General features: G+C 40.1%; 2 protein-coding genes across 2 annotated transcripts; both read right to left on the reverse strand.

Moving 5' to 3' along the window:
• Nucleotides 1–3,536: 3,536 nt before the first annotated feature.
• On the reverse strand, nucleotides 3,537–13,197 carry fam83fb (family with sequence similarity 83 member Fb). The gene is made up of 5 exons (XM_005747806.1): nucleotides 12,542–13,197; nucleotides 6,935–7,102; nucleotides 5,716–5,837; nucleotides 3,888–4,612; nucleotides 3,537–3,738 (listed from the first exon to the last, which is right to left on the reverse strand). Exons 1-5 carry the CDS (start codon nucleotides 13,016–13,018, stop codon nucleotides 3,698–3,700), a joined length of 1,533 nt encoding a protein of 510 aa, XP_005747863.1. The 5' UTR covers nucleotides 13,019–13,197; the 3' UTR covers nucleotides 3,537–3,697.
• Nucleotides 13,198–14,027: 830 nt separating this feature from the next.
• grap2b (GRB2 related adaptor protein 2b) lies at nucleotides 14,028–23,792 on the reverse strand. The gene is made up of 7 exons (XM_005747807.1): nucleotides 23,740–23,792; nucleotides 23,177–23,265; nucleotides 18,143–18,234; nucleotides 17,717–17,839; nucleotides 15,284–15,446; nucleotides 15,040–15,123; nucleotides 14,028–14,617 (listed from the first exon to the last, which is right to left on the reverse strand). The coding sequence occupies exons 2-7, from the start codon at nucleotides 23,252–23,254 to the stop codon at nucleotides 14,432–14,434; spliced, it is 726 nt and encodes a 241-aa protein (XP_005747864.1). The 5' UTR covers nucleotides 23,255–23,265; nucleotides 23,740–23,792; the 3' UTR covers nucleotides 14,028–14,431.
• Between the last annotated feature and the right edge of the window lie 1,502 nt (nucleotides 23,793–25,294).

The following is a 25,294-nucleotide window of genomic DNA, read 5'->3' on the forward strand; positions in this document are numbered from 1 at the left end:
ACCTAAAACCACCTCTGTGGTTTGATGTGGCAGGCTTGTGTGTGTGAGAATTTTGTCAAAACCATCCTTTTTCATGGCCCAGATTTAAAAAAAAAAATCATGAGGAACAAGCTTGATAATTCACAACCATAAAACTTGTAAATGACTCTCCTGTAACATGCAGCTATTCTATCAATTGTTTAGACTTTTTCCCTCTCAGCCATGCCTCTAACTTTGTCTCCAAACTGCTCAAGATGAGCTGTCCCTCTGATGTGCTCATTTCTAATCTAGTCCATCCTGGTCACTCCCAGCGAAGCTCTTTTACAGCTTCATTTCTTCCACCTCCAGCTTGGCTTCAGAGTGACTGACTCATCCTTGCTGCTATATTTCTTTCATAAATGACCCCTGACACTTGTCTCCACCCATTCCACCCTGCCTACACGCTCTTCTTCACCTATCTTGGGCACTGTCCATTGATTTGAATGGTCAACCCAATGCGTTTAAACCTGTTATCTTCATTACAGCTTCTCCTTGCAGCTTCACTGTTACACCAGGTCTTCTCACACACACATATTCTGTCTCACGTCTGCTGACTTTCATTTCTTTTTTCTGCACAGCATACAACCAGGTTCGCTCTGAGGTGGCTGTAGCTCAGGAAGTAAAGCAGGTCATCTGCTAATAGTACCCCTGGCTGCTCCAGTATGCATGTCAAAGCATCCTTGTGCAAGATACTGAAAGTTGCTCTCTGATGCATTCATCAGAGTATGAATATGCATGAATGTTAGACAGCCAGAACTTAAGCATATGAAAAAGTGGGTGAATAAGGCATGTTGTATAAAGTGCTTTGAGTATTAAGGTGTTATATAAAAATTTACCATTCCACCTGCTCCCTACGCTCACTTTCAGATCACAGCATCGTCTGTGAGCATCATAGTCCAGAGTAAAACTGGAAACAATTCAGATTAGTACTTAAAACTTGTCATTAAAAGCTAACATATAGATTATACCTATAGAATGTGGAAATGTTTATTATGTTTACAACATAATATTATTTGTGTTGTACTCATATACTTAAACCAACAGGTGCATTTTGACTTCATAGCCAAGGCTTCGGTTCACAGTGCAGGCTAAGTAATGACAGGAATGAATTTTGGTGTGATTATGATCATTAGTTTGTCTTTAATTCTGATCATTAGTGATAGCAGAAAACTCAACAATTAATGGTTACTGCTTCATCAGTAATTGAGATAACATGATGAATATACAGAACGTCATATTTACACTTGTTGTTATGGTTATGATAACGTGCATCCCTTCAATCTTTGTATTGAGTAAATCAAACATTTATGTTTACATCAAACTATGAACATCAGCCTCGTGCTCAAGGCAAAATGCACAAAAGCAGTACTCTAAATCTGCACACCTGAATGGGCTGAAGTGTCTAAATGTCTGTTGAAAACAAATAAACACGAAGGGCTTTAAAGGAAGCATGAATATGCAAGTGACAGGAAACAATGTATTTTCATCCTTGTGCACTGACAACACAAAGTGTGTGAGAACACCTCTTCCTGCTGCAGCCTTGACTTCCTGTTTTACTGCTTTTAGTGTTACACCAACCATCAACCCTCCCACCCCCAGCCCGAGCCTAACCTCCCTCACACTACCCTCAACTCAGCCCCGAGTTTGTCATCAGGCCTGTGGTTCCTCTTTTTCTTTCCGAGTGGTTAGCAAACGCTAACCGATAAGAGAACCAGATGGAGAAGCAATGGCGGCACCCAGCGGACGGTTTATGTAATACAGTCACTAGTTTTTGCCCCCTCATCCTAACCCTGTAGCAAGTGTATCATATTTTGTAGATGACTTTTTGTGAGTTTTTCAAACTTCTGCATCATTTATAAGTCATAAACTGCAACAACAGCAATAATTTATGGATGTATATGGATATATGTATACAAAATTAAAAATAAATTGCAGATGTAGCAAAAATATTGTATGGAAATGTTTTTATTTTTTTCAAAAGGCTCAATAAACACTCATTTTTCTGCATTTGCAAAAAAATAAAAAACAATTTTCTGGCAATTATTTCACGGTTGAGACTTTGAAAGGACAAATTATAGACTAGTACCTGCGCATCACCACTAGAGGGAGCTGCACTCAAATTTATGCCTGTTCAGAGACTTTTACTTATGAACATTTTTATGCTTTTTCTGTATTGCTGCAATTTGTTTTTACATGACAATTTCCTCACTTCTAGAACTGAATAAAAGGCAATATTTATTATAGAGTTGCAACATGAAACAAAAAGTATGTAAGTAGTATAATATTTAAACTGTAATCCGGGCCTAAACTCATTCACTGTCTAATAATATCCTGCTTTGGGCTGACCATGAGTGGCTATCAATCTGAACTGTGGCCTGCATTGTGAAGCAGGATTTCATAGGTTCAGTGTCCATCCTGGGTTTTCTGTACTATGAAAACGCTTCTCTTCTTATTGGGGTATACTGCCATAGTAACCTAACCTAACTTGCAGCTGGATTAGAGCTTATTACAGCTATGAAATCACCGCTTTCTGACCAATTTATTCCATATCCATTCCTGGAAGATCCTGTGGAGCGTCTGTGCATGGACTGTAGGAGTGTCTGAAGTTTTTCAGTTTCCCCAAAACGCAGTAAGAAATATAGATTATTAAACAAAACTTTATTCCTTGGGGGGTTTTTGATTGTTTTTTGTTGGCTGCAAACATTTTCACAACTATTTTACTGTGCTACCTATTTGTAGTGGACGCTGCATGTAGTCAAAGTCTGAGTTTGACTTCTGATTTTATATTTATTTATTCAGACTAACCTAATGAGAGCTGTGATACTTGTATGTTAACTCACACTGGTGCCAGTTTTCCTTCCTTGATTCAAACAGGCTAAACTTTATTAATACTGCAGCTCTCTTCCACTCACACTGAACTATTTCAAGCACACAAACGTCCATACAGAACATTTAATACTGAACTACTGCACACAGCTTTTCATTTAACACATGATCACACTGCTGCTTTTTCTGTAGCAGCTGTGTGATCATGTGCTGCTTTGAGCCTCTATCATGTGCTTAACTGTGTTGCCATTACTTATCCATCTGATTGGTGAGATGCTGTCAGCACCAACACCTTCATGCAAACGTTCATGTGAAAGCATATCTTGGTTACCGAGTTAAGGGTAAGTGGATGTAATAGAAAGACACCATGGTTATGCTAAATGGGTTAAACTCGCTTCGTAGTGCATGGCTGAGGTGAATGTGTGTGGTTAAGAGTGACAAATAGCCCCACATCTGGTGGGATTTAAATTTCCCGCTGTGTTACATTTGGAATGTAAAGACACCTTTTGACAACTTAGATGATTTCTTTCACTCTTTGACAGACAGGCTTCTCATGTTGATCCACCTTAAAACTGTACATTCAGTGTCCAGAAGAGAAGAACCTGGAAGCTAACAGTGTTCAAAGCAAAACACGATGAAAGTGCTCATAACAAAATCTCTTATTAACCCAATCTGCATTCTAACATATCATATAAAACTTAAAACGCATTTATTGTACATTTGGCACCAAACAACAAAATGATTTTATCTTGTCTCTCTGTGAGACGCTGGGTAAAATTCTTCAGCACAATCAAACGTGATGTTAATGTTCATGTGACTAAAGTCATTTTGTCTTCTGTGGAGATGGGCAGCTTCAGCTCACTTTACACCTTCCTTTATGTTGACTTTTTAAACCTGTCAGGAAAAAGAAAATAGAGAAATGATTACATTACCCTCAGACCTCTTCACATCACTCAGGTTAGATTACAGGTTATAATTCATTGGATTAAAATGTGTTCATTGCAGATTAAATCTTCATATACAAGCTAATATTCGTGACTTACTCATATTGTCATGTGAGGCATTGACAGTTTGCTGAGACATTGACTTCCGTCCCAGTCTAGACGGCTTCTTACTAACTTTGGATGGAGATAACACAACCGCTTCGCAGTTATCCTGATTCTCCTCATCCTGTTTAGTTTCTGGGGGTACAGGTTCTGTGTTAACAGGAAGTTTATTCTGAGATTTCCTCTTAAAAAGTCTCTGCCTTAGTGTGGGACGGCTTTTTATGTCTGACTTGACTCCATTTGTCCTCTTGAAGCTTTCGCCTGAGGATTCTGCCGGCAGCGGACTCAATCGATCCATCTTCTCGCTGCTGGCCAACCGTGGGCTCCCCGAATCTGCCTCCTCGGGAACCTCAGCCAGACCTGAACCCCTCTTGGGTTCGCGCAGAGATCCTGTTGGACGGGGAGTATCCCCAAACGCTAGTGCGTATTTAGGGTTGTAATATTTGTGTGCTGGGACCTGGATTTCAATATTCCGTGAATCCCCTAAGCTAACCTGGAAGCGGGATGTGGTTGCTGCTAATGGCGGGCGTTTGGTACTCGGTTTAGAGCGAACTGTGGAGGCCACCTGGGCAGCAGGAGGGCTGACGTGAAACTCTTTGTAGAGGTTCATTTTCTCAGAAATGGCATACAGCTCACGGAAGTCCCGGTCAAAGAAGTCGACTGGCTGTCCCGTCATCACAGTGATCATGTTTCGGTCCATGCGAGACGTGCACCAGGAGAAGCTGGGAGGACACAGCATTAACAGTTAGGAACGAGAATATTCTCTATGGAAAATCTTTGTGTCTCTAGCACAGTAAGCAGGTATCAAACAGACTACAACCACATTCCTATGGCTTTGATCATCATTTTTCTGATTAAAAGCATTAGCAGTATCATTAGCATGCTACCAGAACAAAGTTAGTTGATGACCTTTTTAGTCCAGGCTAAAATATTTAAACAACCGCTAAATGTACTCCCCTAAAATGAGGTCACCCATGCTAGCATAACAAGCTGCCTATAGAGATCATCTACAAAAGTCCAAACACAAACAGAATAATTAATGTCTCAATCCTACACAGAATTTAGCAGAGCTATTGATGGAGGCTGTCATAAAACGAAAGCTACATTTTGCAGTCAGACACAGCAGATAATCTACAGAGGCATGAATCAGACAGACAGGTTAGGTTGAGTGGCTGAATGTGTGGATGGATGGATGGATGGATGGATGGATGGATGGATAGATAGATAGATAGATAGATAGATAGATAGATAGATAGATAGATAGATAGATAGATAGATAGATAGATAGATAGATAGATAGGTGGGTGTGCGTGTGTGTGTGTGTGTGTGTGTGTATACACAATCAAAAGTAAATCAACCGTATTCAGATAAGTGGATAAGCAGGTGCTTATCCACTTATCTAGCTGCATGTCTTTTCTGACCAGATCGCGCTACACTTGGTGCTTTGTTAGACTTTAATGCAGTACGAAATGACTCAGTGCACGTCATGGCACAATGAAGCCACTAAAATGTTAAGCGTGCATGGTTACAAGAATGCTGCTACAACTGCCAATTAAGAGACACAAGCATGTCTTTACAATAAGTCTTAAAATAGAATGAACACAAATGGCATCAGAGTGATTATTGCTCTCTTAAAAGAGAAAGTGAAGAATTATATCCAAGAATGATGAAAGTATTCAGAGACAGTCTGAGTCTTTCACTCACATCATTTGACAAAAGGAATCCAAGTTATCAGTCTCTAATCTTATACACAGCGGCAGATAAAATTACTTAAACTCAGATTATTACGTTTAATGGAACATTTTGCACAATATTTCCTCCTCACCTGTAGGAACCGAACACAACTTTGTCCCCATCTACCAGCATGTATTTATTACAGAGTGAACCAGGCAGCCTGCCAAACGACAAATTGAAACCAGTTCCCTGAAGCGTTCTGGCTCTGATGTTCTGCAACGACACAGGGTCAGGATGAGGATGAGAACATAACCAACAATGTCACGACGCAGGCAGTTTAACAATCTTTTTGATGGAAGCAGCACATAGTTTGATTTTTACAGCCATACTCTTAAAAATCAGTCCACCCAAACCTCCTACTGGCTGCCTACGAAATATGTGGCTCAGCAATCCTAGCAACTGATTCAATCGTCCAATCTTTAAGCAAGTCGTTTTACTACTTTTGACCAATCAAGTTTGATGGTCTTGGGCCACATCCAGATATACAATCAGCTGAAGAGGACAATTGAGCCACATCAGCTGAAAGTTAATTTTAAAACCACTGGGGAGTGACGATTTAGCCTTTTGTTAGCTTTTTAAATTTTATCTCCATTTATAATCACACAGTAATTATTGATCAGCACATTAAACCAGTTACGTCTTGAACGAAGTGCATTCTCGAGATAACTCCTGGCTACACCTGAACCCCAAAATCTCCTACAGCTAAATATGGAGGAGAAGGATACACTTGATTGCTCTATAATAGGTGTCCTTTCCAATTCTGTTACTGATTTTGTGTGAGTTCAAGACATAAGTGGAAACAATTAATAATTTAACTGATGGGACACTTCTATGTATAACTGCTTTAATGCAGTGGTGAAAATAGCATGTCAGATTTGGTCATTTCATTACTAGGATGTGTGTTATTTTGTACCTGCGTTCACAAAGTTAACTATTTAATGACGGCACTGATGCACTTTGAAATTCTGCATCAGTGATGAAATGTGATTTTTCTGTGATGTCGCCATCATTTATATCAAAGTAAAGTGGGATTACAAGACTGCCCTTCCAGTTTAGGCAATATTTGACAACGGTTATTGGTTGTGACATGAATTATTGAGTTGAACCAAATTATTGAGTTAATTTATCCAGAAAAAAAACAAGCAAAAAAGCAACAATAGTGCTGTTACAAACAAACCAATAAAACAATCCATGACCCTCTGAATAACTGAACCTACACTAGAAGACGCAACTCTTTAAAATAAGCTCAGATTATGAGGTTATTATTTTTCTCTGCGTCGCTGATATACTGTCTAAAAGTATAGTCTTACCCGAAGGTGTTGTGAGCCAATCTGCAGCCTGGAGCACATGTCCAAGAAGTGCGGCACACCTTGCTCATCCAATAAAATGTAAACAGGCACCATGCGACGTGACGCTGCATCCATCAGGTCCTGTAGGATGTGGATGTCTGTGAGGATGTCCATTACTATGGCGATCACCTGCAGGAGAAATAAGCATTAGTATTTTATATCCAGCACCCGAAGGGCCTGAGTTCAATTCCAAGGCCGGCCGGCTGGGGCATTTCAGTGCGGAGATTGGTGGTTCTCCCCGTGACTGTGTGGAGCACTCTCCAAAGTATGTCAGGATAACTGATGATTCTAAATTGGCTATAGGAGTGAATGTGAGCATGAACATTTGTCTGTCTCTTTGTGTTATAGACTGCCACACATTCTTTTAACCCCTTACAGCACTTTAAATTAATAACCCCTTGGCAGAAACAAAGGTGCACCAACAAGTCAGCAACACAGAGAGAGAACATTTGAGAAACCTGAATCTCAGCTTAAGTTCACTGTCAGCTACTCCTCCATGTTACCTCTCTATAGGAGGATGGGACAAAAATCAGTACATTGCTTGAGGGCAGAATGACTCCAACAAACCTAACAAAGGAACCATGAGGTGAAGCTAATCTGTCTAGCTGAAGCACTTTGCCACCTGTTAATACACCAACCTTGAAGGCACTGCTGGGCCTTATGAAAGAGTCTTAGCTGCTAGTCCAATAAGAGTGGGGGAAGCCACTGTGTTATCCTCCGGCTGTGTTCCACTCAGACTGACAGATCACACAGATAAAATCTTGTAACAACAAAATAAGATCATCTGGGGAATTTAGGTCTGTCACTGACCCATAAAGCTCTTTCTGTTCTGTGAGTACGCTGGAATTAGTCGAGGAGGTACATCCTGGCAGAACACCTATCCTCTAAACCACCTTGTGACTAGTACAGAATCACAAAAGTCTTGTTCTTCAACGCGTCCTGTCATGTTTGCCCACAGCGACAGAGTGCGCCTCAACTGGAAATAGTTTTAGAGACAAAACAAGCTGACCAGTGGATTTATTAATAGCACAATGTTTCTATGTTTCTCTAATGGTTTTCAAGCAACATTCAATGGTCACATGTTGTTGTTATGTGCCATGTTCATTATTGTGTCCATTAACATTTTACACTGAGGGAATTGGGGTTACTACTGCCTTGCAATTGTTTCAACTGATTCATTTGACATGATATAGACAGCTTTTGGTTTACGTTGCCTGCAAAGGACTATGAAGACAGGACTAACTGTGTGTTTATTGTTGTTGTTGTTGTTGCGGGTGTGACAGTGAAATTCTTGGCAGCTTAATATTTACATACAGCCCACATAGTTTAGGCGACAAGCTGTAACTAGTTAGCATACTGTGCAGAGGGCATTATCTTCTCTGACAGGTCACAGCATGAACTGTTGACACAGTGACTTAATCTGACATTGTGCTTACAGATATATTCCTATTCTTAAGGCTGAGCTAGGAATTAAAGTGAAAAAGAAACTTAAGACAATTAATTGCTTTGTGCTCAACACAATTTGGAAATGTCTTCCTTAGGCTAAATTCCTATGATGCATCCTATGATGCATAAGGTGTTACCAAAAGGCCACCTAACATCTGCATAGCAATCATTAAAGCGTGTCTTTTTATGTAAAACATAGCCAAAATACTGAAGTCTGTGTATGTGCAAGTATAATCACTGTGAGCTCCGGCTTCAGAGTGCTCAGTGTTTATCCAACCCTGACTTTTCTGTGCTTGTGAAAGGAGGAGCGTGTAAACCTTCTTAAGTACATTAATAAATCATGCTCTCCCCATATACTCTTTAACAACAAAGAATACAAGGACCAGTCGTCTCTAAACCGAGTTTCTCATATTGTGGATTAACAAAAACTCCAGCTGAAGATGGTGGAGGGTTGTGGGTAACTGGTTAGTAGCAAGCAGACTTGAACAGTGTTGCTGTCACACAGAGACAGAACAAACAGAAAAAAGGGACACATGACACAACACTCATAATTTTCTAGCAAAAATGGGTTTTTTTAGAGATGTTCTCGATGGTAGTTTCCCTAATAGGGCAGCTGTGGCTACAATGTAGCTTGCCACCACCAGTGTGTGAATGTGTGAATGACTGAATGTAGTGTAAAGCGCTTTGGGGTCCTTAGATTTGCTGGTTTCCTCTTGTTTGTGTTAGTTCTTTTCACAATAAAAGTACTTGACGTATTACACATTGTGATTGTTGTACATATCATGGTTTGCAGAAGTGTGTCGAAACACTTTAAAACTAATTTTAGGATTGCAATAAAGTTTTACCTTTGATCTCAGTTATCAAAAGGACAATTTCCTTTCAAAACATATTTTCTTGTTAGGCCATAATTAAAACAGAAAATGATATTCCCCTTATCAGATAAAACTTGTTTTGGTAAAGAACATTTGTGAAGCTGATTTTGTCATCTGTGCACTATTTGGATGAAGTGAGCAAAATAAAAAAATGACATTGAGTAAGTATCAGTAACATCTGAAAAGTGAATACATTATTATTTTACTGTCCCATTAAACATATTTTAATTCAATGGAGGAAAAATGCACACACTCAAACACAAAGAAGGAAGACAGAGTGCCACAATAGAAAAAAACCCCAACTACTAACAGTTCATTGAAAAAAAGGCTAAATAATTACACCATGTACATTTCACATTTATATCGACGTGAACATGATATACAGAAAAAACAAACACAGGTTTCAGCCAATGACCTTGTGTCGGTGTGGGTCTCCAGGATACCACCAACTACAGATGACAGGGGACCTGCATGTGTTTATTCAGGTGTAACAATCCTGCCTTTACACCCTTCACCCTCCCCCGCCACATCACACAACCAACTCCCCCGTGCCAGCCCCTCACCCATCCTTTCTAACACCTGACCAACTCATGAGACCAGAAGGGCACCAGCCCTAAACTGTGCGTCTCCCTCTGGCCTCAAAGTCTGCACTGACCAGCTAGCCCCCATCTTTACACTGACCTTAAACAGATCCCTGGAGCTATATGCAGTCCCCTGCTGTTTCAAGCACTCCAGTCATCGCTGTCTCCAAGAAACCCCCTATAACTTGGTTAAATGCTGTAGAGCTGTCACCCTGGTGTTAACATACCTGCAGGACATCACAATCTGCAGAAGGTCAACTAGTGGAATCGACCTTCTGCAGTTTGCTTTCCAGTCAAACAGGTCAGTGGACAATACCATCAATATAGGTCTACACTAGATCCTGCAAATCCTCGGTTGCAGACCCATCACACCCTGTACACAACCTGTTCCAACTCTTGCCTCCTTGTAGGTGCTACAGAACACTGTATACCAAAGCAACCAGACATCTGCGTGTATATTATACAATAGCCGTTATTCCATAATTTATTCAGCATATATGAATATGCCTGTGTCACGTTGCTGTTGTCTGTCCTGCCTGTTCTGTTTACACTGAGAGCAAGAAAAAAAGTGGAGCCTAATTTCTTGCATGTGTACACAAACTTGGCCATTAAAGCCAATTCTGATTCTGCCTCTGAATAAATCAGTACAACATAATCACTGTTGAGTCAGATTTATGAGAAAAACACATAAAGGCACCATACTAAACCACAAGTTTTATGTAAAGTCCACACAGCCCAAGGGAGGGCAAAAAACAAGACACGGTCCTTTCAAACATGAATGGACATGTTACGTGCAAGGCAGAGGTGGAGAGTATGGAAATGTTTATTATTTGACTGTTTCGTCGTCCTTGAAAAGCAAAGTCATGGAAAAAATGTATCTTTAAATCTGCAACAAATGTTCCTCTGTTAGACAGAAAAGGCCTGGTGTTTCCACTCATGGTCTCACTACAGAAAAATGCTGAGCCAACCTGAAAGCTCAACAGCAGAGATACAGGCTGAGACTTGAGGACAGTTAGGAATCAAAGCTAGATCATCACCATCCCATCAGAAAGAAAAATGAAAGAATCACTAAAACAAATAAAAACCAAAAACGAAATCACTGTTCGCATGCAAACAAGTTAGTATCTGAAGAACTGATTGGTCAACATGTGTTATCTTGAGTGTTATTTTTGCTTGTCTTTTTTATGTACTTTTTGCTCATGTACACCAATCCTAAAGCACCTACTGTTTAACTGTTTGTCTTCTTGATCTGCCAAGTTTGGAAAACACTCAAAGGTCTCGGTATGGCAAATTGTGAAAAGAGGGAGTGAACTACTAAACAATGTCTTACTTTATCAAATGAAAGAACAGTAGGTAGGGCAACCAGGAAACAAGGTAGTGTGTCATTCTGTTAAGAGCCAGAGATCCTGTTTTTACTACCTCCACTACCTGATCTGTACCCAGGAAGAAGGAAAGGGGTGTTGTGAAAAGGAAAGACCGGGAATTTCAAAGAAAAGTTGAGAAAAGTTGCACAAGTCACAAAACCCAGGACGATTATGTGACATGTTCCTGCAGCCCTCCCTGACCCACTTTTAAAGAGAAATACTAAGGAAGCGAGTGCACAGCAAAGCCTGTCACTGCATTGTAGACTGAGCACGGAACAGATGACTCAGCGTAGATCCGGCACCCTATGAGTAAACATGACTTTCACCAACTCACATTTAAAGACCCACTTCAAGCCTTTAGTTGCTATGTGAGGAGCTATTAATCACTCAAACTGGTGTTCCCCCCTCCCTGACCCCTGTGGAGCTAGATCTACGGGACACTGCAAAGAGCAGCAGCCTTGTAGTTTTATCACACTACAAAAAAAGAGCGTGGACAGTGGTTTCACATTTCTTTACCGGGCTTGAGTTTCATGATTCTGAGCCCTCATTTTAAATAAAAGCTTTAAAGTTTCCCACACAGAGCCTGTTTAACTAGAACAAATTCCTGCAGTCTATCTGATGAAAAACATACACAAGTGCTGGAGGTTGTTAGAGCACCCTGGATCCATTTGTTACACAGTTACTACCCACCTATGTTTGTGTATGTATTATTAATGTCAATTTTGCATTAGCTACTGCCAATCACAGCAAACAATCACCTGCACTATTCCCGCCCTCCACCTATTCTCAGTCTCATTTGGGTATTTTCGTATGATCACAGTTTGCAAGCCAAATTATCTTTTTAAAAGAAAAAACGAACTAAAAGAAAAAATAAATCATGTCTACAGCCATAACCAAACTAGCCTTTTGAGCTCTGCATTCTGAACCTGCTTGCCTCTTTTTCCTTTTTCCAGATCTAAAACAGAACCAAAAAACTGACATCTCTCATAATTTTACATTGCTCTTCGCTACATGTTCAATGTTCAAGTATTGTTATCAGCCCTGTGGCTGATCGATACCAAAACTTGCAGCATTGGACACTCGTCTTCTAACAGGCAACTAATCTTTACCGACTAACTACCTATTAGCAGAAATGTGATTAATTGTCGTAAATGTACTCCACATTTTTAGTATTGCCCATGTTACTGGTTGTATTTAAAGTACTATCATAGACTGACATAAGACTATGATCGTTATGAATTTATAAGGATGCCCGTTATTAGCCATAAACTTTTAAACGGGTTGAATCGGACCCACACTCCTCACCTTGCTAGCCTCTTGGATGAGCCGTCGCACCACCTCCTTAATGTGCGGTCCGTTCTCTTTGGGCGGGTGTGTGTGCACGGAAACCCGGGTCACCCCTTTGAAATAAGCCCCGCTGGGCCACCCGATATCCAGCGGCGGCACCTCTGTGTCCGACATCTGGGGCCAGTAGGTGGAGTGGACCCCTGAATCCGCATCGGTGCCGGTGGCGCCCTGCTCCGACCCGGAGGTGGATGCCTTGCTGTCATCCCCTGAGTCGTACGGTCTGAAAGTGTTCGTTAATAGCTTGACTTCCCTGGCAGACAGAAAGTCCTTCGTATTGTCCTCTTTAAGTCTTGTTTTGAAGGCGCCATCGCCCTCCTTCAGCAGCAGTTCTACAGCGGTTCGCTGCTCTTCACTATAGTAAAACTCCGGCTTGGTCTCCGGGACTTTGACTCCTATGCGCCCGTCCTCCATAACCGTGAGCTGGGATTCGGCCATGGTGGCTTTCGCGGTTAGCACCAATAAAGGTCAGAAGCTTTCTTAACCCCGAGCAGGGTTTGCTGAGTGACACCTACATACAGGTAGACTACAATAAAACTGGGAAACTTTTCTCACCTGACCGGAATTCTCACCGAGATTGAGCCGAGACTTTGGACTCTTCACTTGCCATTGGAATGATGAAGACGACGCACTGCAATGGGCGTTAACGTCTGTGAAAACCTTTGTGTAACTTTCGTTTTGGAATTTTCATTGTGAAGGCCCAAATCATGCCAAAACACATCCAGAGAGTCTTAGAAATGAATATGATTAATAATATACATTTTTAAATTTAAAAATGAGAATGAAAAGATTTCTGCTTTCAGTCAGATTGACCAAATTACACACAGACATTGAATGCAGCACACGTTTGTCCCGAGAGCTATAGAAACACGTACTCTGAAGCTATTGGGAGTTTTCTTTTCTTTCTTAGCAGCCTTGATAAGGTCAGCCCAGGTAATAAACCGAACAAACACGCACTTTATATGTGGGCCAAACAAGATAAGCAGTGTCATATGCCCTAAATAAAGTGAAACAACTTCTAGGGTCTATTTTGAGAATGTCTAAAACACATTTGTGTTGTTCTTAAAATACTCTGGTCACAACCGAATACTGAAATACTGCAATATAGATCTGCTTTATTATTAGTATATGGGACATGACACACAATAACTTTTACTTTTAGACTTCAGAGTGTCCTAAAATGCTTTTATTACTTTTCAGACATGGACACACACATGACTGAACCCTCTGGATGGTTTACTTATAATATGTCTGCACAATACCTTTTTGTTGTGTGGAGTCTGAGCAATCAGCAACAACTTCAAAAGTTCATAAATTACAGTACTAAAACGTGGGCCTTGTTAGGAATCCAACACCACGATGTGATCAAAAAGTACAACAAACGTAATCATAAGGCTGACAAAAAAAAGTTTACAGAGTAGCGTTCATGCGGTGACACTTATCATGCGTAAAATGCATTTGTAAATGGATGATTTCTCTCAGAAATAATAGCATTAGGTACCTTACAATTGAAACTTATATACTTTTCCAAATAGCACTGAATTAGACATCACCACTGGGCAGGACAGATCGATACATGAAATACTTTTTCATTAAAAAACAGAAAAAAACATGTTTTTATCTTGACTTGGGCTTTTTATGTCTTGTCAATGACAAACATGAACGCTATCCTTGACATGATGAAAATTAAAATCTCGCATGCTTGGTGTATTGGTGAGCCTTTTCCTGCTAGCAGTTTTGAGTTGCTCTAAGTTTGAAATTTAATCTCAAAAACACAAACAAAACCAGCATTAGATGTTTGACTAAAAAAGTTGCAGTAGTTTTACAGATGTTTGCCTGTGGGCCGTCCTCTCAGATGGGTTTGGTGTAGTTGGAGGGGAAAAGGCCTTTTTTGCCCCTTAGCTGACCTTGCCACCAGGTCTGGTCAGAGACCTCCAAAACCTCAATGATATCCCCTGCACTGAACTCCAGCTCGTCCGCCTCTTCTGCCTTGAAATCGTAAAGGGCTCTGACCTGCGTTGTGTGGGAGGTTTTGCGCTAGATACAACAGAGGAAGATAGAAACTTATCAGTACTCTATATGTTATCAGCTCACTGTCACTGGCTAATTTTCAGCCCAATTTTCAAAGTTTTATTTACTATGTGCAGAGATTTAAAGAGACAGACCTGTCTGAATTTGGGCAAAGAAGAGCCAAATGTAATTTAAAAATGCCCACTGGGGCTTATTATAATTGTTATTCTAGGCTCCTTAGAAGTTGGCATTTACATAAAAGTGTACAGCAAATCAAAGGTCAAAGACTTAACTACTCTGACTAAAAGTTGTGCATGCACGCCTGAAACTGAAACTGTACAGTCACACAGTCTATATGGACAGGGAGACACTGCATCTTACACACATTTCACAGATCGCAAGTCCACAGTCATCAGTGTAACCACAGACTTACGCACAGAGTTGTGTACCTGTCGTGGTGCTGGAGAAGGCGCACGGTCAGAACGTGGAAAAATAGGATGAGGAGGTAGAAGCTTATTTGAGTCTCCCCTTTCCTGTTGGGGCATAAACAAGTCACGTTAGCGTTTCCCTTATGGCTACCTTGTCATTCTGTGACTCCTGTTAAATCCACTGACAGCACCAGATAGTGACAGCACTAATAATGACACAATGACTGTGTACGTTTCCAGGCAGGTTTCAATCTTTAGCCCTTACCTCTTTTTGCGTCTCTTTGAGCAATAGTAGACTCTGTTTGGAGATGGATTTTTTTTTATAGTATTCCACCAGCTGATTGAGTGAGGGAAACTTTTCTGACCACAGGTAGTACTGCCCTCTGCTGTCACGCATCACCCTGAAGTGCTGAACATCTGCTGGATGTCTAAAAGGGTATAAGATGAAAAGTAGGATCCTTTTTATCTGCATTTACGTATTTCATTCCATGTACTACAATGACTTCATTGATGACTACAATGACTACTTATGTTTGTTCCATCCTTAAAAAAATGTGAGACATTGTGCTGTTATACCCTCACCAGCCATTTTATTAGGTACTCCTATTCATCTGCTCATTAGTACAAGTATCTTTTCAGTCAATCACAGTGCCGCAGCAGAAAGTATTTAAGCAATTAGACATGATTAAAACAACCTGCTGCTGTTCTGAGGATCAGAATGGGGAAGAAATGGGATTTATGTCACTTTGAACATGGCATGATCGTTGGTGTGCATCTCTAGCATTTACAGAAAATGTTCTGAAAAAGAGAAAGAATCCAGTGAGCTGCTGTTCTCTGGGTGGAGTGGAGCTCCAAGCTATTAGGAAGGCAACGGTAACTCAAATAACCACTTATGACCAGAATGTCTCTGAGCACAGAAGTCATTAAACCATGAAACATATGGGCTACAGCAGCAGAAGACCACACCAGGCAGCCTGTCTGAGTATTGTTCCTGACCATATCCATCCTTTTATGACCATAGTGTACCCATTTTCTGACGAGTGCTTCAAGCAGAATAACACGCCATGAAATCATCACGCACTGGTTTCTTGAACATGACAGTGCGTTCACTGTACTCAAATGGCCTCCACAGTCATCAGAGTTCAACCTAGCAGAGCATCTTTGGCAAGTGGTGGAAAGGGAGATTCACATCATGGAAGTGCAGCCAAGAAATGTACAGCAACTGTGCTATTGTGTCAGTGTAAGTGAAAAACTTTGAATGTTTCCAACACTTTGTCCATTCAGAAGGCAAAATTTCAGCCTGGTATTAGCAAGTTAAAACTTACCCAGCAGCTGTTGAGTGTCCCTAACCCTAACCCTAACCCTAACTACTACTTTGTCATTGGGCCAGAGTATTTTTTTTCTTTTGTCCTCAAACAAACAGCCACTATCTCATTGCAGCAACTAGCCACACAGAGGGAGACAGGTAGATGAGGTGAATAAAACAATGTATGCAAATCTAAAAGATGAAACATCTTTATAATTGTAATTATAATTATAATAGTTACATAAAGTTTTTATTTCAAAATTAAATATTCAATCATTTGCTCAGAGGGTTCGCTGTTGTCTGATTAACAATTTAGAGCACAGACATGCATGCATGCACACACACACACGCTGACACACTCGCACTCACACACACAGACACACACACACACGGACACATGCCCACACACACGCACGGACACACACACACACACACACAAATATATGCTGCTACTATATTGCATCAGCACTCCACAGTGCAGTGAAAGAGAAAACATTGATGAACCTATGGCAAGCATACAAAAAAGACCTTAAAGACAAGTTTTGTTAAAATAAACAACACAATAACAAAGTCTCTATAGTTTCAATATAAAATTTGAATGCCTCAGGTATTCATCATTTTAGTAGTATCGGTCTGGACCTTAAAAGATTAGCTCATCAATATCAGACTGCTGCAAGCAGGTAAGTTTTAGAGAAAGAACGAAAGTGAATCGTCTGAAGGAAGTGGTTGACTCTTAATTAGCACATATTCATACTTACTCTTGCCCACAACTGTGTGACGGTGAGAAACACCGACAAAAAAAAAAATTCCGAGAAGAACAAAATTAAATGGTGAGCAGTGAACATGCAAAGCAAAATAAAGATGCGGGACAAAAATAAACACACACACACACACTGTGTAAATTGCTGTACTGGAAGCCAACATGATAACCACTATAGACAAAAGCGAGCCATTCATGTCTACTGTAATTTCTTCACCCTAAATACAAGACTACATGTCATGTCTTGCAAAGGGGAGAAGGCATGTTAAATATGTGAGGTATTTCTCCAAAAACTGGAAAGATAGGAGCTCTGTGGAAACCCCAGACAAAGGCTGAGTCACTACATTCCTACATGAAAGGCACCACCAGTGGGCGACGCTCCCCCTCACAGTGACCCTGTGTGACTCCATTTGAAGAAACATTTGCCTCTTTTAAACTACACTGCACACTGTTAGATATATATAATGTTTGTGAAATGGAAGAACAGCAAACGTGTAGAGTTGGCACAGAATTGCAAATGTTAATAGTCTAGCTGTTAGCAGTTGTTAGGCACATAGATTAATCAGTCTGAATACACGATTTTTAGTTAGTGGGGTAAAGATAACCTGCAAACTCAAACATGCTAAATGCACCTGACAGAGATGGAGAAGTCGCCTGGAGCTGGTTTTCGGCTGCTTCGTATGAGAAAGGCCCCCACGGGCTGTGACATCAGTATCTCCTGGGCGTCAGTGCGACTGGTGTTTTCCTGATACCAGCTGGAGTTATTAAGGAGACAGGGGAGAACAGACGTAGGAGATGGGGAGCAGGAAACATAAAGTTCAAGCAGTGACACAAAACCTGATGGTGCTGAAGGAGCTGAGGTGGTAAAAATGCATAATTTGCAGGCAAGAAACAATATAGGATAAAGTGATCACATGCCAAAGTAAGTAAGCAAAATAAGTAAATGTAAGTCAGCTGCATAATGTACTTTGAAATTATTAACAGGTGTAAATACGTAAATACAGAAGCTAGAAGGAGGTTAATTTGGAAAAAAAAAACATATGAAAACATGGTTTTACCTGGGGATGTGAATGTCGATATAGTTTTTTGGGACAAAGCCCATAGCTCCGTTGTGCTCTGCTCTGTACCAGTTCCCAGATGTTTGCAGAATCTAATTTACACAATCACACAACACACATACATGAAAACAGTCAGATCATGTTAACGATCCATTAAAATCTGTCTGTGAGGCCAGCATCATGATTTATTGGTCAAAAACAAACAAAAAGTCTTATTACTTAAAAACACTATGATTATTACAAGTGGTGTTTATTGCCAACATATAGAAAGTACGATAAAAGGATTTATGTCACATTTGACCTCTGACCTTTCCTTTAAGGTTAATAGATTGGTCTGAAGGTCAAAGTAATAATAATTCTCCATAAAGCTGTTGAAATCTATGTTTTTTACTGCCATTGTTAGTATTCACAACATACAGGCAATAGGGAATAATATATAGGGATTCTAAATATCGCATTATTTTATTATGACCTTATTAGGTACATTAAATACATAACAATTTGAACAATTTGTATTTTGGGGGGAAAAATAAAAAAAGTGATCAGAAACATTTTCACATATTATCTATTATTAAACATTTAAACTAATTTACTTAATGATAAAATTAATATGACAAACATACAAAAGCCACATAGTATAAAATAAAAAATAATAACTCTAATTATGCCAAAATGAAGTATGTTAAAATGGTGAAACAGCCACTCCCACCCGGAGCAATGCCTGATCTCTGTGCATCAGCATGCATACATGTCCACCAATCAGCCACAAGCTTAAATTCACTGACAGGTGATGTGAACATTAATGATTCTGCTGGGAAACACTGGTTGTTGACATTTATTCAAATGGATTTTGTTTACCTATCGCCTGATTATGCACTGCTGCAAACCAACCACACCCTCCATAGTAATGACAACAGTCCAAAACTGCTCAACTGGAGATGATCCAGGCATCTAGGGGATTCAGCTAAATAACCGTGATCAAAGTGGGACCCACCCCACGACCCACAGGACCCAAAGGATCCTCTGTTATCCTGTCTTGAACAACAGTTTTGTGTCCATGTGCCGATAGAACAATTCTAGTTCAGTGCCACAAGAGGGTTCTCCACTATATTAGGCCAGTTTTGCTAAAGTTGTCACTTACTGGTGTATACTCACAGCTTTCCACTTATTTGCAGATCCCTGTGTGCTGCCAACTAAACTCTGACAATACATAATGCAGATTTTGGAGTACAACTGAAAATAATATCACAGACACTCAAGCTACAGTTATACTGATCTCTGGTGAATGCCAATCAAGTTGCATATTCCTGGTCTGTGAACACAGGTTCTCACTTAACGACACTGGGCTCTGCTCCTAACAGTGTGGCAGAAATATGGACTCGAGTGTCCCACTGGAGGTAATTTCATTGGCAGTGTTCCTCCTGCAGTGGCGGTATATATATATATATGAAGAGAGAGAGAGAGTATGCATAGTATGCAAACAGCTAACAAACAGGCATTATAATTCATTATACAATGAGAATAGGACAAATCAACAATTCCCACCCCCTCCATGACGTACTGACTACTCACGGGAGCACGTTCAGTGAGAGACTGAGATTACCGAAAGGCACCACTGAATGACACAGGAAGTCATTTCTGCCCGTGCCCATCTCCCTGTACAACACCTCCATCTAACACACTGTAAACACTGCAGTAGTTACAGCCTTTTCACACATGCGCTTTTCTACTAATATAATATTCTTGTCAATTTTCTTCATATTTATTTATAATCACCTCTGTTAATCCTTGATATTTATAATTGAGTGATCTGATATATTAGTGCTAATTTCTTAAATGTGTAAAATCTGTAACATAATGTGTTGTTTGGAGTTTAGTCTGTTACTGTTACTATTTTTACCATTTCTTCTTGGAGCAACTGTAACCCACATAATTTCCTTAGGGATTAATAAAATATTCTTAATATGATTCTGATTGTTTCAGGATGACCTGCCATTATCCAGTGACACATCTGCTTACCTGTATCTTTTGCTAATTTCTCCTCCTCTTCTTTTCTCTTTTTTCTAAACTGAAAACCTGATGGCTTTGAACTTTTCTTTTCCGTCTTCCATTGGTTTTAATTTTGCAATCCAGTATGAACACCCTTCCCCCAACCCGAGGATCACCACAACATAACCTAATGGACCTACACCTTAGTTCCCAGATTCACTTTGTCTAGGGTTTATTTTTGGGATTTCGCACAACCCAGGATTCAAATCATGAATACATAATGGGCTTGGATTTACAACATTATGAATGAAATATGCTCTATTTGGAAGCAGCCGGGCCCCCTCCCCTATCGACAGGTTGTGTGTGAGACTTTAAATCATCAAACTGTAAATTATAAACTTTAAATTCTTATTGATCCCTTTACCCCTGGTCCTAAAGTGTATATTTGTTTTCTTAGTCTTCTTATATTTATTGTTTCTTTACTTGCACTGCTGTAACTGAAGCCTCGTCATCTCGTCTCTCTATATACTTACTGTATATAGCGGAGATGACAATAAAGTTTACTTTGACTTCAGCAGCACCTCGCAAACAGAGGGCGTCCTTACTCCGCGCAAATGGCAGTGAGAACACCGATCGGTGCCGCCCATGATGCCGCACCCACCACGATGCCACCCCGGGCAACCGCCCATGTTGCCCGTATCAAAAAACACTACTGTCCTCCTGTTGCGCCTCACAGAAAGGAGCACATAAGGGTCGTGCTGCTGGGCTGATGCCCTTCTGTGACCCTATTCAGATCTTCCTGTGCAGAGATGGGCAGTAACTGTAATCCTATTAACGAGTAAAGTAAGGGATTACTATTGCATGCATTACTTAATCATGATTTTGTTTGTGAGAGTGTCTCATGAAAATGACATACGAGCATGTGACGTCTGTGGCAGCAACAGATCAACAATGGATTATATGGAGTGTGTGAGAGAGAACGACCATGCAGCGTTTAAAGCTTGGAAGTACTGACATTACTTTGAGTTTGATTCTGTAAAAAGTGACAAAAACATTAACATTAGCTGCACACTCTGTGTGGGAAAAAACTTTTCTACAGCAAAAAATTTAACTTCAAATCAGAGCAAGTACCTAGCAAGCCGCCATGGGAATGTGAAATTCCCAGAGAAACCCCCAGATCCCCCCTCTGACATGATCGCTGCAGCCTCCACCCGCCCCACTGCTGCTAAACAGGTGAAAATAGATTTAAGAGCAACAGGACTCAGTGCGGCTGAATCTTCGATTTTGTTTATTTTTTGTTGTGTTTTAATTGAGTCTGTTGGAAAAAGTGAGTGTAAACACAAAACATTGTTTTATCTTATATGCTGGAATATTTATATGCATATTTTTATGCACATTGCTTGATGCAATGTGCATAAAATTTAAAGATTAAACTAATAAAAAAGTTTTAAAAGGAGACATTTATTTGATTCAATTTTATATCATGGACTATATAGAAAAAATAGAATTGGTCTGAAAGGTCTATTGCTTTATAAAATGTTCAGGTTGTGTATCATGTTTTTTTAAAGTAACTAAGTAATAACGTAACTAATTACTTTGGAAAATAAATAATCAGTAAAGTAACAGGATTACCCTCTTGGATAAGTAATCAGTAATTAGTAACTAATTACTTTTTTCAAGTAACTTGTCCAACACTGTCCTCGTGTAACAGCCTGTCTCCTTGTATCTCCTTCTACACTCCTGAGACTGTGCTGGAAGACACAGCAACACTTCCCTCCTGTAAGAGTCAGACTACATGTACAACCTGAATGTGCTGCAGGTGTTGTCTGGTGCTATCAGCAGTGACAAGGAAAGGAATAAAAAGGCAAAACTCTAGGAAAATTCAGGGGAGCTACGGAGAAATCGCCTGCAAAACCATTTTATTTGGGGGTTGTCTTGTTACTTCTTCAAGTGTATTGGTTGTCACTGTCACGTGCACTAACCGTGCTTTAAGTTTCCCTGAAGATGCATGGTTATGTAGAGACTTTGTGTTTTACTGTGATGTTCAAGTGTTCCAGTAAAGCTTTATAGTAGTGTTTATAGATATAGATATAGATATAGATATAGATGGGTCCTTTTAAGCCATTTTCTAGGCCAAAGTACCAGATGGCCTACACTGTAGAAACTGAGAATATTTTTTCTCTCAGTTCATGATTAGTTCTGTGTGTGTGTGTGTTGTGGTTTGCCTGTGTGAGATAGCTGTGGGTGTTTGTGAGAGTTATTTAGAGGCTGGGCTTTTGCTGTTCCATTTCCTTGTATACCTTTTGTGTATATCCACCTGCTATACACCAATACACCGATGGAAGTGTTTTAATGCCGGGTGCAGTGGATTTACATGAGCTAAATGCTGCAGTGCACAAATAAAATTGGCTCGCCCTGCAGCGGGTTACAAAAACCAACACCTTTTTACAGGAGACCTCACTTTTAACAGCTTTTCTGAGAGGTTTACACCGGAACAACATCGAAATGTTTTTCCATTGTTCACATAGTTTGAAACGTATTATAACAATAAAGCACCCAAATTAAGTTTGCAGGTGTATATACATGAACTAATGCTTCAGCAAGGTGCTGAGTTAACAAAAGCGATGTGTGAAAGCTGCGTCGAGTCATTGTAGCTGTTTGTCTGCTAGTTTGATGTTATCTGTGCGTTCACCTCTGCTATATGATTTTACTTTGTGATTCTGTCAAGAAGATATAAAGATTTTGTTGCAATGGCAATGTAAACAGGAAGGAAACTCGGACTTAAGCAGCAGGATGCAGTCGTGGTTGGCTGCACAGAGAACTGAAGAGCGCTTCAGAGAATAGTACAGTGCACCATTGTTACACAAGAGTGATAAAACACTAATCTACATGGAAACACTCTGCTTTATGCTCAACATATATATAAAATCGGTCATTTGAATGTTTTTCTATGCTGACAACTTTTTATGACTTTTGTGAAGAGCGATGTTGCTAAAAACAAACCAAGGAAGTGTTTGCATGTCTGTGTGTGTGTGTGATCCTTACTTTCAAGCAGTCTCCTCTTTTGAAGCTCAGGTCATCCTCCGCTTTAGCTTCAAAGTCAAACTTGGCCGTAGCCTCCATCGTAGACAAACCTAAGAAGAGATGAAGAAACAAAAGGTTAGAAGTACTCCAGTGTGTTCAGATGAAATGATTAACGAGCTGGGAAAACAGACGTGTGTAAGTCAAAATCAAAAGAAACATTGCACTGACATCAGTTGGTGCTCTTCTAGTATCTTAATGGACGGAATAATTCCCCACTCAATCAAGGACAGTCGCTATGTCTTTTCCCTTGCGTCCTTCCAGACCACAACCTGTGTTAGCACCTCTACAACAAAATCCTTTAAGTGCCCGTAAAGCATAAGTTCTCACCTTGAATTTTGTCCACACACACACACACACACACACACACACACACAAACAGTGTTATTTGAAGGGCTGTGCAATGTGTCTTCAGAGAATCAGGAGCAATGCGGCTGCTCGGAAAACAGGAGGGCAGCTGGCCATAACTCAAAATGACGACCTGTCAAGTACCTCATCAAAGAGCCAAAAATGTTGGGTTTACTCACCCGCCTTTGTACTGTTCTCCAGACAGAGCTGAGTTCATGCGGCTTACGAAGAGAAGTGACAAATTTACAAAGAGAGATGACGAACTCCCTGTCAGTTCACAGGAAACACACTGTCACCTCTGGCCAGCATACACTCACACGCACTGAAATACACACAGTGCAGAGATGCAAACAAACAGATAGGAGCTCAGGCTCGGCGTCAATTAACAATATAAAGTGGAAGACATGTCAGTGTACGACAGCTGAATTTTAATGCTCCTTTATTAATGCTCATCTGTGCTGCAGCTGAGTATTAATAGCTCTCTTCAACCTTTACCCACACCATGTGACTTTAGTGGTAATAAAGATGGTCACCAAAAACAAATCTATCAAATCTATAGTTACTGGATGTTTGAAAGACTTCTTTAGTTTTTGTTTAGAATTTTTTTTAACTTACCATAGTCGATCAGGTCACATGTCCATTTTGTTCACCTCACTGTTTGCTGGAGCTTGCTCACCTGTGAGTTACTGAGAAGCATTTCTCTGGGCTATAATCAGGTAGGTTTCCCCCTCCCTCACTCATTCGCCTAATTTGCTTGTCCCAGAGCTGGTGTGTTCCCTGTGATCAGCCAGAAAAAATATTCCCATCACAAAGTAAATACTGCAGTCACTTTTTGGCAAGTGACTTTTATATATCTTTATTTTTCTAGGTTAAATGTCTCATTGACATTTAAAATGTCTGGGGTTTTTGGAGAGGTCGGGCAAAAAAAACGCAGCAAAGAAAATATTATAATTCTATAAAGTTACTGCAAACAGTCAAAATCAACTGGATTTATTATAATATAGATAAAATATGTACAGTAGGTCATTATTTTATATGTAACTATAAATCATGTTGCCTAAAGTCTGTTTACCTATATAAACAAAGACTAAAAAAAAGGTTAAAAAAGCACAACACTGGCCTTTTCCCAGCTGAAGCAGACAGGCAGCCCTTCAGCTGTGATAAAGTTATTTGTTTATTTATTTAAGTCTCTGTCTGTCACAAGTGCCTGAGGTGTTGTAACAAGTGCGTTCACCGACATACTATGGCTGGCTTGTGGTTGCACCCATGACATTTTAAGCACAGTAGTGTAGAAGTAGAAGAAGAAGTAGAAGTATTTCATTTTTATTTTGTCTTTCTTTGGCTGGTGTTGCTTTGTTACTCTTTCCTCACTCTGGTTTCACAGGTTGCTTCATTACACAGAGTTAGTTTTGTCTGGTTCTACTTGAAATTTGCACAATAACAGCTTTGTTTTTTTAATGTGGCCATTGCTGCTTCTCCTTGGATCTACACAGCTTGTCATTGTATGCCAAGTTTATTTTGTGGATTCTCTGTGTTTCTCATGTCAGAGGTTTTCCACCAGACAAGGCAGGCAAGCAAGCAATAGACCTGAGGACTGCCAGGTAAGAGAGGATGGGTTAGTGGCACTTGGTGTCAGATATGGCCTCTGAGACAAGGGAATGAACTTAAGAAGCCAGCTTTATTGCTCAACTTGGAAACTCAAACTAAATAAAAATAAAATAAAATAAAAACTCT

This window comes from Pundamilia nyererei, unplaced genomic scaffold, assembly GCF_000239375.1.
Source record: "Pundamilia nyererei isolate P.nyererei 1_Seehausen unplaced genomic scaffold, PunNye1.0 scaffold00205, whole genome shotgun sequence".
Taxonomy (NCBI): Eukaryota; Metazoa; Chordata; class Actinopteri; order Cichliformes; family Cichlidae; genus Pundamilia; species Pundamilia nyererei.